The 17,987-nt window shown below is 55.5% G+C and overlaps 1 protein-coding gene across 3 annotated transcripts; it reads right to left on the bottom strand.

The window, feature by feature from the left end:
• Positions 1-30: 30 nt before the first annotated feature.
• LOC142058900 (protein FAM163A-like) lies at positions 31-16,623 on the bottom strand. 3 transcript variants are annotated; one of them, XM_075096900.1, is made up of 4 exons: positions 16,582-16,623; positions 4,879-4,975; positions 3,809-3,923; positions 31-3,096 (listed from the first exon to the last, which is right to left on the bottom strand). In XM_075096900.1, exons 3-4 carry the CDS (start codon positions 3,899-3,901, stop codon positions 2,698-2,700), a joined length of 492 nt encoding a protein of 163 aa, XP_074953001.1. In that variant the 5' UTR covers positions 3,902-3,923; positions 4,879-4,975; positions 16,582-16,623; the 3' UTR covers positions 31-2,697. The 3 variants fall into 3 exon arrangements, with proteins under 3 accessions (XP_074953001.1, XP_074953000.1, XP_074953002.1); XM_075096899.1 differs by having other exon boundaries at positions 16,419-16,619; XM_075096901.1 differs by lacking the exon at positions 4,879-4,975 and having other exon boundaries at positions 16,419-16,619.
• Between the last annotated feature and the right edge of the window lie 1,364 nt (positions 16,624-17,987).

Below are 17,987 nucleotides of genomic sequence, written 5' to 3'. Positions count from 1 at the left end.
TTGCCTGCCAAAGAACAGAAACCACTCTGGTTTTGTATTTCAAAGTCCTTGTTTATTTCTGACATTGTATTTGGACCCGTAGCTGAGCAACAAAGAGGATAATAACAGGAGGAATCTGAAGTGGAAAATATCTGAGATCCCTGCCCCTACGCTGTCCTATTTCTCCACCATCCCCAAAACCTGAAAACCCACAGTTGCATCTCCCACATTTCCAGCCCTTTCAGACTCACCCAGTTCACTGTAGCCATGCCAGGCCCAGGGTGTTGTAATGGCTGTGGGGATAACCCTCGTCTTGGCCATCCAGCTACTCTGGAACTGCCTCGCCAGCCTCGGAACCGTGTTAGCAGGCACCAGGTCACACTTAATTTGCATGTGATGACGATGGCGATGTGGTTGCCTTCCTTTCACCAGAAGGGAGACGCATGGAAGCAAAAGCCCCCTGTGTTATTCCCACCCTCTGGAGGTCATGGCCCAGCACGTGCTGCTGTTGCGGTGGGAAGCCTCGCTGTATGCCAAGAGGTAGAGTTGGACATCGGGAGCTGCCATGCCTGTGAGCTGGCTCTGCGCCCTTCGAGGGGACGGCATTGCAGGGCCATCTGGCAGAGCCGTGCAGGCAGCAGCCCGTGGATTGCGCTGGGACATATTCTTGTGGCTCCCAGCAGGATGGAGACCTAGCTGAGCAGATGCTCTAGTGGGAAAGGATGGGCTTTACTGAGTTGGTTTGCCAAGATTTTTTTCCAGTTACAGCCTGTATTTTCAGGGAGGAGTACTGGCTGGATGGGAAGCAGTAAGAGCTACAGACTATTGGCCAGTGGGATCCAGAGCACTTTCCTGCTGCTAAATTTCATCTTCCCTCCTGCCTGCCCTTACTGTGAGAGGACATTTTAAAACCTGCTAGCGCTATTTGGAGAATGGAAGGAGACTCTAAAAAGAGATGCAGCTAGACTGAGTCTCAGGATAATGGAAATGCAATGTCTTTCTGGGCCAGAGGTGGAGGAGACAGTGCGCGATGTTTGCTCAAAAGGCTGTGTACAATGCAGGTCGGGGCAAGGCGTTTGGTTACAAGGAGCATCACCACATTTGTTGTTCATCTGGCTCCTTTACTTGGGATAGTTTTTGCAGAGGTGCCAGGGCACCAGCAGGTCCAAAGTGTAAATTAGCCTTTTGCCTGATAACGTAGATATCTGAGGCTCACGTAGCATGTACTTCCATGATGAGACCTACTTTTTCTGTGCATGAACGGGGAGGTTAAGTCCAAATCCTGTGAGCAGCAGAATTGTTTCTAAATTGCGGTGGTGGAAGGAAAAAAAAAAACCAAACCCCACTCACATTTCTGAGCGGTTGTACCCTATATTGCAAAGGCATGGCACGCAGTTCCTGCCATTGCCTCCAACAGCATCCGCATGGCTGCAGGGATCATTGCTGTCTGGGTCTCTCCTCCCTGCCATGAATGGGAAGTGCTCAGCTGAGCGGTCCTGCAGCGGTTGCTATGGAAGTGCCCATGAATGATGGAGATGTCCTTTTAGTAATTTTTCACCTAATTTGATTTATGGAGGAAGAAGGAACTTTCCCACATTCATTTTTGCAGAAAGGCAGAGTCACTGGCTGTCATTATCAGCTGCAGAACTGGTGGACCCATGTTCAGGTCTTGCATCCTCTTCTTCCAGAAGCAAAAGTGGGAGGACCCCAATCACCTGAACATCACCCTCCCATGGGAGGTCGTGAGCCCCACAAAGGAGGAGACGCAACCCGGTGGTCTCTGCTGTTGCTGTCAAAAGCAAAAGCCATCCTAAAGCCAACCTTTGGCTGGCTGTCCAGAGCTGTCAGGGGGGCTGGGTAGGGCTTTGAAAGCTGGAGGTGACCAAAACTGCAGTTCTTTAGGGAGGCAATCCTTCCCATAAGTAAAATCTTGCCATTATTATGGGTCCAAGTTGAAATTGCTCCTAAGAAAGCTTGTGAAGAGTAGAAGAGGTGGGGGCTTCAGCCACAGAAGGCTCAGCCTGTGCCCATTTGGGTGGGTGAGCAGTTTTGCGAGCAACTTTGCCTCCCCCAGCGGTGATCTAAATTAATGGCTTGAACTTCTTCAGCATGTGCAAAGACAGAAGCAGGTGGGGGCCGGTGTCCTATCCTACACTCAAACACAAAAGCTAACTTCTAGCGGCAACTAACACAGTACGAGGGGAGCAGGACGATCTGGATCTTCCCTTCTTTGCTTTCCTGTTGCCGAGGAGCACTGCCATTCCCAGCTCAGCAGCGGGATTTGCTGGAGGCAGCAGCTTGTGGGTGGTCGTGCGTTGCTCTGTGTGCCGGAGGCATCGCCTCAGGTGGCTGTGTGGGGACAACCAGAGGCCTTGCTCAGGGCTCGGGGAGTCGGGGGAGCGTGGGGTAATTAAATTAGGTTGTACTGTACATAGCCCTCGTTAGACAAGTCCCTTCAGGAGATAGAGTAGAATAATAATGACACTTATGATGGGTTTGGAGGCGGCCAGTTTAACGTCGCCCTTCGAGGTCTCTCTTGTCTTCTCGCCCGTAAAGCTTAGCCGTGCCGGGCGGTTCAGCAGGAGGACTGTGCTGGTCTCGAGCTGGGCTTATGGGGTCCTCTCTGCGCACCCCCCCCCCCCCACCAAAGAGAAGCAAAAAGCCCCTTCCCTCGAGCAGGCGCCGTCTGGAGACACCCTGTGCTAGTGGCAATGGTGACTACACCTCCGTGCTGATAGCCCGCGGGTTCGGGAAGCTCTCCCGGAGGAGGCTGTGGCGGCTCACCGGGTAGCTTTGCAGGGTGGCCATGTTGATGGGCGGCCCCATCTCCTTGTAGCACGCGGGGGTGTAGGTGACCCTCTCGCCCCCGTTGCGCACCATGTCGGCAGTCCGGATGTAAAAGGGGGAGCCGTAGGGGGAGCAGGTCGGGCAGTAGTTGTGAGCCCCGTGCTGGTTGAGCTCGCTGGGGGCAGGCGCGGGGCTGCCCGGGCCATCCACCATGCGGGAGTTGCAGGCATTGCATGTGCCGAGGTGCGAGTGCATGGGAAGGTCAGGCTCTTCCTCTTCCTCCTCCTCCTCCTCTTCCTCATCGGAGTCATCTTTCTTGCAGCAATAATACTGTGCAAAAGGGAAAGGGTTACATTAGGGGGAATGAGCAACCAGTTGGCAGATTCGGCTTCACAGACAGCCCTGCCACATCCCTGTTCCCCTCATCCCACTGCCAGAGAAAGCCTCCACCAACCTCCTGCTGCTCCACTTCATCGGTACCTGGGTCCCACAAGGCAACAGAAGCAGGACAAAACCTGGCCAGGACCTGAGCGTGCAGCAGGAGGCACCTGCCAGGGAGCTCGTCCTCTCCCCTCCCAGCAAGGTTTGCAAGGGTACTGCACAGTATTTTACTGTGCCAGTTGAAAGCTCCTCCAAGTAACCGCTGTGCTTTTCATCACATGGGTGCTGCTGCATGGCACAGGCTTCGCATTAACTTTTAAAGAGCAGGAGGTTGTAGCTAGCTGTTGTTGAAAGCCTCCTCACTTAATTTACAGAGGAAAAACCAAAAAAAACCCATCCCCATCTGGTATTGCATACCCAGCTAATCCTGCACCTAAATTAGCAAGCGCTGCAGATCCTCAAAAGCCTTAGGGGAGTCCCCCTGTGCCAGGAGGAGGAAAGAATGTAACTGCAGCACCTGGGGGAAAAGAGGGTTTCAACTCGCTGCCTATCATGGGCAAGAAAGCCCCCACCGAGACCTCTCCTGCAGCAGCAGTTCAGCCCACAGAGCAGCGACGCTGCTGGGGTTTGTGGCAAGATGGGGGACGGCCACAGTGCTCACCTGTAGCCTACAGTAGCAGAGCACGGCAATGATGCACAGTAGGATCACCGTCGCTAGGATTCCCCCGGTGATAACAACAGTTCCCGCTGTCATCCGACCAATTCTCCATCAAACTCTGAAAGACAGGCCACATGGACACGCGTCAGCCCAGGACATGAAAATCACCTACCACAGCTTCATCATCACAGCACAGACGTGACACCCATGAGGCATCCCAAACTAGTGCATCCCTGTTCCTCCCTCTCCAGCCGGAAAACTATCACCCAATATTATTCTCCTCCTCTTAGCGAAAGGACACCTAAGATGCAGCACCATGTTCCCTCACTGCAATCACTGCCTCCGGCTTGGGGTCTTTGGGAAACAGACCATGGTCCACCCGCAGAGCCTCCCCCTTGCTGAGCCAAAAGGGCTGATTTACACCCTCCCAGCAGAAAATACAGCTTCTGCTTCAAAACACAGAAGCAAACCTGGGTTCCCACCAGGAAAAGCCAAAGGGGAGCCTTTGAACTCTGCAACTGTGGCAGTGTGAGCCCAAAAAATGCACCCCAGCTGCCTGCTGGGCACCGATGGGTCTAACTTGGGCTTGGCATGAGCCAAGCAGCCCCCCCACTGTCCCCGTGCCACAGGACCTGGGGACTACTTATGTTCAGTGACGGAGGCGTTGGACCTGGAAGGAGCAGAGGGAGAGGTTAGCCATGGCCTGCCAGCACCCCTCCCGCACGCTTCCCTGCTTCCTGAGAATTTGCCTTGATTTGGAACCTGCAGGAAGCCCTGCTTCATGTCCTGCATCCCACAGGGATGTGCCTGTGCCCCTGGGAGAAGCTTGGAGAAATACTCCGCAGGGCAAGGCTGTGCTATCAGCGGCTCATGAATCATACAGCTGCGCAGGGCAAAGGCCTGGCTTAGTCAGCACTTGGCCTTTTCTTCTTTAAAACTAATTTTGGAGGAGGCAGATGCATCATCTTGCAAGTGGACGATGTCTTATGTGCCACTGGGGAAGGGGCTTTCCCCTCCACCCCCCCAGGGCAGGTGAGCCCCAGCTGTCCCCCCGCCACCCCGCGGGCACCTACCGGGAAAAGGACAGGCAGGGTGTCACAGTCACGCCGGCCCCAGGGCAGTCGGCTGGGTCAGGCAGCACTGCATGGCCATGGGGAGTTGCCAGCGGCCCTGGGAGGGAGGACAAGGAGGAAAACTCACCACCATCAGCTCGTCCCCCCACCGAAGGGGGCTGACCCGTGCCCCCATCCCTGCTGATGCCACCTCTGTCCTAAGGAAGGGCTAAATAAACTGCTTTTTTAGGGAGACCAGCAGGAAAGATGGGTGCTGCAAAGGTGGGTAAACCCAAACCGCCAGGAAAGGACAATCCCATGCCTAAAACCTCCAATTTCAGCAAAGGCGAGAGACTTGCACCCAAGAAGTGGGTGCACCCATTGCCCCCATCACCCCCACCCTCCAGCGATGCCTGGCACAACCGCATTTCATTACCAGCCCCCGCGTCCCTGTGTGCCTTGTCCAGAGCAAGGCTAATTGATAGGGCCCAAGTGCCAGCCAGTTGCAGCCGAGGAGATCTAATTACCTGCTCACCACGCAGCCCTAATTGACAGAGAGAGGTGGCAGCTTGCAGATGAGACCTGCCCAACCCTGCCCCAGCCCTCCTCTGCTGCATGTGCCAGCAGGCACCGCAGGGACAGCCCTTTCCCAAAACAGTCACCCACCCTTCTCACTCTGCTGCATGATTTGCAGGATCCTGCCTGCCACAAATAGATTTTCAGCTCTTGGAAGGTTCCCATGTGAAGCCAAAAGGCAGGCATGCTTTGGATTTCCTCCTTGAGCAGCTTTCACACACGAAACAAAGGGGAAAAAAAAAACCCTGAGGAATCAATAGGTCCATAACCCAGCTAATATCTCCATCTGTCAGGAGACCCGACGCAGAGCTAATAATAGACCCCAACACACTCAGCTCCTGTGCCCTGTTACCAAACTGCTCCCTGAAACACTGCCAAGAGTGAGGAGCACTGGGGACAGTGGGGGACACACAGAGAAGCCTTTGATGGAGTTATCACCTCCCCAGGTGCCATCCTTAACAGGGAAAAGCTGACAGTGGGTGGCTGGAAAAGGCAAATGTTGACCTTCGATGACCCCTGAGAGGGATGCACTGTGAGCCGGGTGGTGATGGATGATACATGCAGCTGTTTGCATCCAGAAAACTTCATTTAATGGGAGCTGTGATCTGATTTAGAGCTCAGAAAGCAGCATCCAATTAGCCTGAGGTTTGGAACAAGCAGGCGGCCTCGGAGAATGACCCTGGGCTGGGAGGGACCAGCCCTGGGGACCCTTTGGTCACCTCCAAGTCCCACTGGTGCTGCCTCAAGGACAGCTGGACTTCAACGTGCCCCATCTCCAGCATTCCCACTTCTGGGGATGCTGGTATCAGTGTTTCACCAGCCCTGCTTGGGAGCCAGGCTCCTGCTTATTAAGATAGAGACTGTTAAAAAAAAAAAAAGGGCAAAATTTAAAACAAACCGGAAGCGAAGTGCTGCCTTTCCTCATCTCTTTGAAGGTGATGCTTTCAGAGAGGAGGAAGTTTCTTACCCTCCTCCCCTCACAAATCCTACACACCAGCAGCCTAGCAGTTCATTTTCTGCCCCGTTTCTGCCTATAAACAGCCTTCCCTAGCCCATGGCTCTCTTTTGCAGGGATGCAGAAGGGGATGTTACACTTTTCAGGGAAGGAGCAAGAGCCCCAATCTCAGTAATAATTGAGGTCTTGGGAATTATAAGGTAAATATTCCCAGAAAGGGGCAAGACATCTACAGCAGCCTCTTCCAGCCCTTGCAGAGGCCATACAACAGCCCCAGCAGCCGCATCCCTGCCATTGGGGACCAGCCCATCCTCAGTTTCCATCCACTCCCCTCAAGCACATCCCTGCCTGCTGGGAAAGGGGCATTCTGGGCTCAGCTTCCCCCAGGCTCAGGTACTGCACAGTCCCACCACCCCATCCTGACAAAAAGCCATACATTTTTACGGGTCCCCTAAAAGCCTCAGGCTGCACTGTGAGCCGAGCTGAGCCCCGCAGCTCCTGCTCCCAGAGCGGGATGGGACGCAGAGGCATCGCAGGGGAACGCACAAGCCAAACTCGCTGGGGCACAGCCCATTTCTCCTTCTGGCTTAAACAGGGAGTTGAGAGCTGTTTAAACACTTAAATAGCCCACGCTGAGCAGATGCGCTGGTGCTTGCCGCTCACCTGCTCCTGGGCAGCTCAGAAGAGGGAACTATGACCCAAGGGCGGGCATGGGGACCCTCCGGTGCACAAACCATTGCCAAATAAAATCAGGGTTTATATGAGAGGGGCTGCATTACCTTCATGCCCCTCACTGGCTTTCGGGAAGCAATTAATGATGCTAGGCAGTGGTGTCACGCTGCCCCAGATGGGGATGGGAGCAGGTGGAGGGAGGGTCCCTGGCTGTATTGAACTCCTCCAGGCAGGCGTACAAAACCACTTGCTGCAGAGATACATTTTCTTTAATTGATGTCGCCTCACAGTGCAAAGTTATGGCCTGAAAAGTGGCTCTGGAAACGAGCATCATCACAGGCTTCTGTATTTATTCTTCTTCAATGACGTCCATAGCATATTTGCATGGTTTGCAAGTTGATAGTGAGGTTTTTGCCAGCCACCAGCACTCTCAGCCCAGCTGAGAAAGTCCCACCCTTCCTCTCCCAGCATGTCCCACCAGCCCCGAGCTCACCCCCCCAACCAACAAGGGTTGAGCACTAACACGGGACATAGGAGCAGGTTTTAGGCTCGGGCAGAGCACAGCTATTTGCTGTAAGCATCATGCCGAACCGCGCCGGTGAGTTGTGCCCCAGCCTGGGCTCTGCTCTCCCAGTTTTGCTCTGCAGCTGACGGGCTAATTCAATGAAATGTCTGCCTGGTAAATTAGCCCGGCCGCTGCCTTACCAGAATCATTTCCCAGGGCCTAATTGGAAAAAAACAGCATCAGGGGCTGCCTTTTCAAAACAGATTATAGCAGCAAACAACAGGGCAGCTCCCAGACGGCTGCAGCCTGCCCCACACGGGCTCAGCCCGGTGGGATTCAGGTGGATTAACCCATGGTTGCAACCCTTGGTGAAGCGGGGGAGGACACAGCAGCGCAGCCCCCCTCCCCCGCCACGGAGCAGGACGGGTGCACAGGGAGGGCCTAGGCCCCGCAGACTCGTTGCATGGCAGACGGTCTGTGCTGCAAGGCTTAAGGGGACAAGCTGAGACACGGGGGAGCGGAATCAAGGAGACCTCCCCCCTGAAATGAGGCAAGCCCAAATGAAATTTCACCCAAAGAATGATGGCAACGTGGGATGCAAGAGGATGCAGGCGGCTGCACCCAACCAACAGCCCCCAGCAGCCCCGCTCTGGCCCCAGCACTCGTCCCCAGGCTTCTCGCTCAGGTCCCAAACCAGTGGGTCACGCTGAAGCCTTTAAACTCTTAATTAAGGGATCCACGGGGGTTGCCAAGGAGCTGAACCTGCCACCTGCCCTAGGCCCTGCGAACACTGGAGGAGTCTCAAATTGCTGTTTTAATTTACCCTTGCACATAAGCATGCTTAAGCCGCATCATTTTGGGGAGTCCAGGATGGGGCCAGTCCATTCTGACTTTTGATTTGCTGTTAATACATATATTAAGGAAGAAGCATCTTTAAGGCATAAAAATTGCCCGTTGCACTGGGCAACTGGAGCAACCCTGCTCACTCCTGCAGCAAAAACATCCCTGGGAGCGGTGCTGGGCTCCGTGTCTGGTTCTGCCCAAGTTATATTTGTGTTTGAACCAGTCTACAGACAGGAATCACAGCGGCGATTGGGAAAACTTTCATTTCAGCCTACTACAGAGACCACCAAGGTGGGTTTTCCCAGCAGAAAGGGTGCTTTTTGTGACCTGTTTCCTACCCAAAGCTTTTTCATGCTGTGACCTCGTTGGTGCCTTGAGCTGCGCGGGATTTGGCCCATCAGTTTTGCAAGGGAAACTGCAGCCAACACTCAGCTCCTTGCTCCCGGACACCGCAAGGACATCTAGGTCGCAGAGGTGACACCATCCAGCAGCTGAGGCTCCAGCGATTTGCAATCAATCGCCAAAACTGAAAATCCCATGCCCTGCTGCAAGCCTGCTCTTGCTTTCCCTCCACCACCTGCACCAGCTCCCCAGGGCTCCCCACCACCCTCTCCCAGCCCCACTCCTCCCCAGCTGAGGGATGGGAATCACAGAATCACAGAATCCCAGGCTGGAAGGGACCTCGGGGATCATCTAGTCCAGCCTTAAACCCAGTACCAACAACGTTTTGAAACCAGCTCTTTTCTTGCAAAAGCTTTGTGGAAAAGGCAAGATATTAACTGCAATTAACAAAAATCAAACCACTTCAAGGGTGGAAGCTGCCAGCCTGACCCCAGCTCCTTCAGTCTTCGCAGGTGGGTGTGAAGGGCTGCGCTTCTGCTGCTAACACCACGCTCCCAACCCACTGAGCCCAGATCTGCTCTCCACCTTCTTGCCAACCCAGGTTTGCCTCCTCCCACACCAGGCCTCATCCTGCCCTGTGGGAGCCCCAGAGACTTTCTTCACTGGTGGCAATTGCCTTTACAACCACATAAGACCAAGCATCCCTCTCCGACCTCCGGCAGCACCAGGCATACGAAGCCTCGGCACATCTGTGGGATGGCACATCTGCAGGCCCAGGGAGACATCCCAGCACTTCACACACTTCTGCAGGAAGGGTGGCTTTGCAGCCTGCAATGTCTCAGGTGTGGATTACACCAGTATCTCCTTACTTGGGCAGCTCATCTGCCCTTTATGCCCTTAAGTGACTATTCAGATCCTGTCTCACCTGCCTGCATGGATTAACTGGAGCCATGTGTAGGGACAGAGGGACATGGAAGGGACCGTCACCCCATCCTGTACCCCCAAACACACACATCAACATGATACTGCAAAGCTCATGGCATGGCTGGGGCTGCACCTGGATCTAGGCAAGTCCCTATGTAGTTACACCCCCTTTGCAGCCCCTCCTCATTGCAGGATGGCTTAAAACCCAGGGCAGGAAAATGACACCTCCCTCCTCACCCCCCTTCACATCTCCTACCCTCTGTGTTTGCTCGGCTGGCTACAGAACAACTGAGCCCAGGAGCCATGGCGAGTGGATGCAGCCCTGGGAAGGGGCAACGTGCAGCCCCGGACACGGAGAATGCATCAGACATGGGCAGCCCACAGTGGGATGTGGGATGGAAATGTCCCTAGCCTGACCCACATGGCTCATCTCCTGCCACTGTGGCTGAGGTCCCTCCCAGGGCTGTTCCCGGCAAAAGCCACAGCTGAGGCCAGGCAAATGTGCCCGGGAAACACTCCATCACGGTCCCAAACTAAGCAGGGACAAAACTGGTGGCATCAAGCTGTCACACAGAGAATGGCTTTTGAGATTATCCCCCAGGTTGGATCCCCATGGGCACCATCTTCAGTATCCCTGCCGCAGGCATCAACCCTCCCAGCACCCAAACATCCCCCTGTGATGAACAGGTGCCGCAGCAGCACCCACACCGGGAGCAGAGTGAGGCCGCGGAGAGCCAGAATGCTGGGTGTGCCCCAGGTGAGACTGACCCTTGCCAAAAAGCCAGAGCATTTCGCCACACACGAGTGCTAAAGGTTCAGGACCGTGCCTGTGGCCACAGCCAGTGGAGAGCCAGAGCCCAGGCTGGATCCTGCCGTACTGTGGATCCCTGGAGGACACAGCCCCAGAGAGCAAGGACTTAGGTCTGATTTGCACCCCACATTGCCCCTAAAACCCCTGCCAGAGCAATGCCCGAGTGTTTACAATGTACAGCACAAGAGATGGATCCTTGTGAGCATAGAAAGGAGTAGGGAGGATTATTTGCTTCCACCCCGATCATCACCCTTGGTGTTTGCACAAGCTCATTGCACCAGTGTAAGCATCCCACGGCTGATTTAACCCTGTGGTAAAGCTCCAACACAGCACGGGTATTTCCCCTCACCAGCCAGCATTCCCAGCACTTGCCCAGGAAAAGGTGAGAAGGCACCAACAGAGCAAAGCAGAGCAGCAGGACCTCTTTAAAAGCTCTCAGCCTCTAGCCATTCCACACCGAGACTCATGATAGAGGAAGGTCCAGGTGATGGATCAGGATCCTGCAGCCTGGAGACCCTCCCCAGCAGCGTGACGAAGCCAGCCTCCCTTCGAGGATGCTCCCAGCCCTGGGAGGGTATTTCTCCAGCACCCTTCCAAGACAAAACCTCCACCTCCTCACCTTCACCACTGATTTTCACACCAGCAGGCTCTTCCCCTCAAGGCAGGGGGACAGAGACCTCGGCCAGATCCCTCAGCCTCCCAGGGGTTACAAATACACCACGTAGAGATAAAATCTTCTCCTCAATTTGATTTTCTTGCTGCTCTACCACAGGAAGGTGTGCGCTCTGCTCTCCAGAGGGGCTAATCCCACCAGGGAACACAGGGACATCAAATGTACCTTCACCCCAGGCTTGAATTGGAAGAGGAGGATCAATCCCAGCAGCTGCACTGTGCAACAGTCTGGAGCACCCCCAACAAGATCCAACTGAGCACAGCAGCAAGTGCCCACTAAAGGTTTTTTTTTCATTAAGTCAATTTCTCTCTCTTTGAAACAACCCCCAAAACAGCTTGTCCTCCAGGCACCGCCTTGGTACCCTCCTCCTTGCCCTGGACATCGGTGCTCTCTCACCCTTTCCACCTCATTTCCATCACTCCCATGAAAATCCTCTGCTCAATTCCCACCTGGATCTGCCCTTGCTGCCTTGTCCCCGTTCCTCCCAGCCTGACATATGAAACACAACTTGTGCAAAACCTTTCTGTGTAGCAGCAAGCTCTGCTCCCGAAAGCAAAGCCTGGGGGAAAGCTCTGGCTGAGGCTGGAGCCTCTGTAATCCCATGGGCTTCAGCTCCCCCCGGCATGGCACGCTCAGGTAATGCTGTCTGAGTTGCGACGGGAGGGATCTGTTGTGCTTTGACGTCACCCAATTTATTTGTTTTGCTAAAATAATTTATAAAATAATTTCTCCTGCTCAACTCCTGGTTTTAACTCTTGCCCTCCCACAGCCTGGATAACACTATGGGGCCAGTGGCTGAAATGGTGACTGGGTGTCTGAGGGACACTGCTCCCCAGGGACATGCAGGGGACATATCCCTGTGTCCTGCCAGCATCTGGCCTCCCACCTGCCAGTGTGCGTGCCAGCAAGACAGCCACCGCGGAGGGATTAAGTTAGCAAAGACATCATTAGGGGTAACAGGACCGTTTACCAGTTGGGTGGAGTGAAGGAAGATGAGCCTTGTGTCTGCCCACAAGGAGAGGGGCCACCATCCCCCTTGGCTCATGAGCTCTCTTTGAATCCCGTTTACAGCTAGGAAAACTATGCGTATGTCTGTCAGTGATGCACCACACTTTCCCTTTCATATTTCAGTGTCACCTCACATTCATCTCCCTCCAGCCATGGGACTGACTGAGATGTCCCCCAGCTGCCCACCAGATCCAGATATGGGTTAAAAAGGACACAGCCATCAGCAACTTTAACAAACCAGGAGCTGAAAACCGGGGGTGGTTACACCTCTGCCCACTTCTAGCCAGGCAGGTGCCCTTCAGCATCAGGGAGAAGATAACCCTCAGACCACCGCTCCTCCAAAAACACCCAACCCTAGGGCTGGTTATAATTTAATCCCGCTCCCGCAGTAGCTGCAAACCTGCACGGTGCTTGGGAAACATCTGTTTTTTCATGGGCAGAAGAGATGGAGGGTGGTGTGGCCCAGTCCTGGGGAGGAGGGCGCAGGGAAGCGCAGCCTCTTCCTGTGCATGACGCAAGACCTGCTGCTCCGACTGTCAGCATCCCCCCGGCATGTTCGCTTGGAGTAGAAACAGAGATTTATTTTAATGACTCATTAAAGCCTAATTGCATTCAGGCAGCAATACAGAGAGAGGAGCCTCCCACGTGCGGCAGTACTACAGTCAGGAGGACTCTCAAAGCCTCCCCGAAAGCGCAAGGCAGACAGACTGTCTCTTTTTGGTGGGGCCAGACAGCAGGGCCAGGTGCTGGCTCTGGAGCAGTGTGGCATCGTGGTTAGGATCCAAAAAAACAACCCAGAAGTCTCTGTTGTTCTTTTCATTTGCCTCCATCTGCCCGACACGATGGCCACAGCCAGCTGCTCGTCCCTGAGCTCCAGGGAGGAGGCACGACCTGCCCTGGAGCTTGGATGCCCATCTCCAGAGCCTCAGGCCAGTGGCTATTTCAGGAGGTGGCCAGCTCCTAGCCTTAAGGACATGTGGGCTTTTAACTCCTCTGTGCTTTTAAGGACCCCATAGCAGGCATGGGGAGCTCAGCAGGGTGGGATTTGTGTGGGAGCCACTGCGGGTCACCCCAGCAGGGAGCCGGGCATGGCACAGGGGAGGCAAGAGCTGCTGCTCCCATCTCAGAAGCACCCTGGGTGGGGGCAACAAGGTGGTCCTGCTAAAAACCAGCCAGCTTGGAGATGAACCAGCCAAACCCCCGCCACCGGCAGTCCAGGTATCGCCTTGCCACTGACACCAGCCATGAGCTCCGGGGTCTGCTTCCTCCATTTTTTTAACGTGCCCTAGCTGGCTCTGCCCGCATACCGCGTCCTTCCCATTGGGATGCAGACCCAGTGACAGCCCTGTCACCCATGGAGACAGGAACTTACATCCACCCTGACCCCCAGGGATCCCCATCCCCGTCGTGCATGCTGGGCACTGGGGGTTATGACCTCGCTGGCGACCGCTGCTTCTCCCTGGTGTCGTTCCACCAAAGGTGGCAGAGATCTGGCCCCATTTACTCCTGCCACTTTTGGTAGCACTCAGCCCTCCTGCTAATTGCTTCAATTAGCAGGGGGAAATGTTTTTTTCAAAGATTTCACTGCCTCACTCCTCACGTTGCCTTCAGTCCCGAGCTGAGCAGTTGTAAAACCCTGCCACCGGGGATGTGTTGTGTGAGCACATCTCCCCTGCCAGTGGGTCCGGGCGGGGAAGCCTGTCCCATCCTTCTCCACCTGCACAGCCAGTGTGAATCAGTCTTTGTCAAACTGCAGCTTTCTCCTCCCAGAAAGCTGTCCCACACAGGCACGAGAAAGCCACAGGCCCCCTTTCCCACTCCGCAGTTCAGGTGCCTGCAGTACCCACAACAATCCCCACCCGGTGCCGCGGGAGGACAGCCCGTCCAGGGACAGCCACCCATGGGACAGGCACAGGTCCCCAGCCACAGTTCTTCTTTCCAAGCCAATGGCAATTCACCCCTCTGGGACAGCCCATTCGGCGAGATCCTGGGCTGCAGCCTGCAGGCTCCGCAGAGCCAGGGAAAGCCGGAGCCGCATGCTGCTCCGGGCCAGCACAGGGGCACAGCACCTGATCCCAGCTCCGCTGTTTGGGGTAAATCCAAGCAGAGTCAGTCCAGGACCAGGTCCTGGAGTGACTTTCCATAAAGAAAATCTCACCCACAGATGCTTTACGGGACCATTCACACTCCTTTTACCTACTGCATCCCAGGTGGGGCGAGGAGGCACAATGCAGCCAGGCATGGATGGGTTGGCTCTGCAGAGCTAAACTCTCTGCTGATTTCACACCAGCTTTTTTTTTTGTATTTGATTTATCACACACTGGAATACAGGCTTAGCCATTGCTCAAGGTGCTCCACCACACCCAGCCCGCGCTGCCCAGTCAGGCAGGAGCAGGGCTGGCTGGGATGGTCACGCACACAGCATCACACGTGCCCAGAGAGAAGGAAAAACCACCATGAACTCTCTTAAAGTCTCCTGCAAATGAAGTGTGAAATGCGCTTTCAAGAAAACAAGGGTAACGGAGCCTCAATAAATATTTTATCTTGGTGGGAAAGCAGCGACAGGGAAGGTCAGGCGGGCAGAGACACCAGGAGGGATGAGGAGGTGTGGGGATGGAGGTTGGAGAGGGAGAAGAGGGAAGCAGCTGAGGCAGGGAACCACAGAACAGCACAGCCTGACCTTATTTCTGCTTGCCGCTTGCCCTGAGGGCTACCGGGTTTGAGGCATCACCACAAAGCAGACCCCAGAAAGGGGAGCAGCTCCTGTGCTTCTGTTCATACCCATGGCTAAGGTGGGTGATCCTGCTCCAGCCAGGAGCTGAGCTCCTCCAAACACCCTGTCCTAACAACTCCCCAGCAGAAGGCAGCTGCCTGGGCCTCCCGTCGGATCGTGCACCCAAAATGCTGCCATGCAAAATGGCTGGAGGACGCTCAGCATTTCTCTGGAGAGGAGGGTTTGCTGAGTGGAAAATCCTCTGCACCCGATTCCAGCCCATTAAGGACCTTTTGGGCTGGAGCAGAGCGGGGCCAGGCTGCCTCACCTAAGCAGGGCTCTGGAGCCAGCTGCCCTCAAGCCTGCGGTTGAGCTGAAATCCTGTGCTTTGGAAAAGAGACAGGAGAGGATCTCACATCCCGGTGGAGATGGCACTGGAATGGGATCGGACTCACTGATCTGATGGCCTACTGCCACTGTTCCCTCTTGCCTTTTCAACAAGTGAAAAAGCCCTTCCCAGAAAAAGCCTTTTCTCCCCCCCATCCTTGGCAAAGCCCAGGCCAGAGCCCATCTGATCCTACAAGGGCGACACCGAATACCAACCAGCAGCCCCGGTACACCCAGTGCCCCAAAACGGCATCACAGGAAAACTGCACCTCGGACAAGCAAGGGGCAAGGCTGGGGGAGATAAAAAAAAAGCCCCAGTAATACCACCTCTGTCGGGGTGGAATATTCCGCCACACCTTAGAAAATCTCTCTGCTGGAGAGACAATCAATAGCACACAAACAAAATCCAGCTGAAAACACTAAACGCTTCCACATGCTCTTTTGGAGGGAGTAAAATCCTCCAGGATAGTCTTAGGAGAAAACAAAAGCCAGGCGAATAACTCTAGTGTAGGTCTCCTTTAATTACTGCAGCATGGTGAGAGATAAAACAGAGAGCATTCGGAATAAATGAAAGGATATGATTTCCTCTACTTCAGCAAAGGCAGCCACCATTTCTGCGGAGAGGTTTGGTAGCGAGGTTGGGGGTTTGTCAGGCTGTCACGTCCTTGCTGAGTGGCAAGGCTTTGGGCTCCAGCCAGGGAGCAAGAGGCTGAGCCCTGGGCTTGGGACTTTTAAAACTTCAGCTGGCTGCAAAGAAGTAGGGTTTAGAGATGGGCAAACTCAGCCCTACCCATCCAAGCAGCAGGAAGAGTTAACGGTGACTTAAAAAACCCAGCTCAACTCAAAGTTGGACCACATAACCCTGAAGAAATAAGTCAGGACTTTACAGGGAACCACAGCCCTGGGGCTTCGCCCGGACGAGGCCGTGGTGCAGGGACTGGGCGCAGCCCCGGGATGCTGGGAGCAGGATACTAGGAGCACCCCACCCGGGCACCCCAGCCCGTCCCGCCCGCAGCCCCCCCACCGCCCGTCCCCCTCTTCCCACCGCAGTCTCAAATGTAAGCGAAAGCTTTTCCCTTGCCCCGACCCCTCCGCACAGCTGCGGTGCCCGGGGAGGGGAGGGGAGAGGGCAGCGGGATGCCCGAGCCGTACCTGGGCGCCCGGGCCGGGCAGGAGCGGGCAGCGGTGCGGGCAGCAGCGGAGCCGGGTCCGGCAGCACCGGGGGCGCGGGGAGGAAGGAGAGGACCGGAGCAGGAGGAGGATAACGATAATAATAATAACAACGCTAATAACAAATAATACGAAGAAGAATCACCAGAGCGGGAGAGCCGAGGCGGGTCCGGCCGGCGGGGCTGGAGGCGAGCGGGGAGGAGTTTGCCCGGGGGCCGGAGCCCCCGCCCCCGCACCGCCCCCGGCCCCGCACCGCCCCCGAGGTGGGCTGCGGAGGGGCGCAGCCGCGGGTTTGGCCCCCGAAAATCCTCTGCAGGGGAGCCGGGCTGGGGGCGTCGGGTCACGGCCCCCCCGGGCCCCGGGTGCCTGCCCCACGGTGGCGAAAAGGGGAGCACACCCACGCAGCCACCCCCCAGCCTACACCCCAGGGCCTGCAGCTGTCCCCGGGGGACCACGCACTGGCAGCAACCCCAGGGCACCCCCAAAGCCAAGCCCTGCAGCACCCCTGGGCACCCCAAACCGACCCCCGCAGCCTGCCAAGCACGCCAGCCCTGTCAGTGTCGCCGGTGCTGCCACGACCACTGCCTCGGCCCTGTGCCGGGGGTCTGAAGGCCCTGGCTGGATCCATCCCGCCATGTCCCACGTAATGACACCCTTCTGGCCGCCAGCACAGGCTGGGGTCTGGTGCTGCAAACAGCCAGGAGAAAAACCCATCATGTGGCTGCGAGAGGGATGAGACGGAGCACGGGGGAGAATGCCAAGCCTACCCACTATTGTTCAGACAAGATTACCCCTCTCCCCAGGAATCTCTGTAAAACAGAGCCGACTTTTAGCATACATCAGCTTCCCAGCATGAGGCCGGCTGCGCTACAGCGCTGCCTGCTCTGCCAGAATCTTGTCCCATCATTGCATGGCCCCAAGCACATGCTGGCACTGGGGAGGCATGAATGAATGCACATGGAAAGGTGTTGCCCCCAGTAAGTGTTTCCAGCTGCTGGGAAGCTTTGAAGCTCCAAACCAAGAGTTTAAACTGGAGAAGGTACAGCTTGCAGCAGGCATTGCCTTCGGAAGCAGAGAGCCGCTCGCCTCTGCAAGGTATGATAAAGATGATTGAATCTCATGCCTTGCACCGCGAGCTGACCGCTGCAAGCATGAGGATTACTGTGCGAGGAGAGCATGTGTTGGCCTGTTTCTCTCTGACTTCGGTATCTACAGGGCATAAGAGCCACTGCGAGGCAGTGCAGTTTGATGCGATTAAAGCAAGACCTCTGCTACAGGGAGTCAATTGAACCCTCCTGTGCCTCAGTTTCTCCATTTTTAAGTAAGGGACACCACCAATAGTTTTCCTCCCTGTAGAGCAATCTCTAAAGCTGGGGAGAAACACCACTCACCTTCTCCTCGGGCACCCTCGCTGTCAGTCAGGGCATCCTGTTGGCCGTGGATTGCTCTCACCGTTACTCCAGCCCAGCCCTCACAGCTTCTCGCTCCCGGTGCCAGGAGCCTGATGCGCTGATTTCTCCCCAGGATCCAGCAGCAGAGCTGAGCCGGGAG

Source organism: Phalacrocorax aristotelis, chromosome 6 (assembly GCF_949628215.1).
Source record: "Phalacrocorax aristotelis chromosome 6, bGulAri2.1, whole genome shotgun sequence".
Lineage (NCBI taxonomy): Eukaryota > Metazoa > Chordata > Aves > Suliformes > Phalacrocoracidae > Phalacrocorax > Phalacrocorax aristotelis.
Note: the sequence above shows the minus strand (reverse complement) of the source record. Positions and strands in the feature narration are given on the sequence as shown.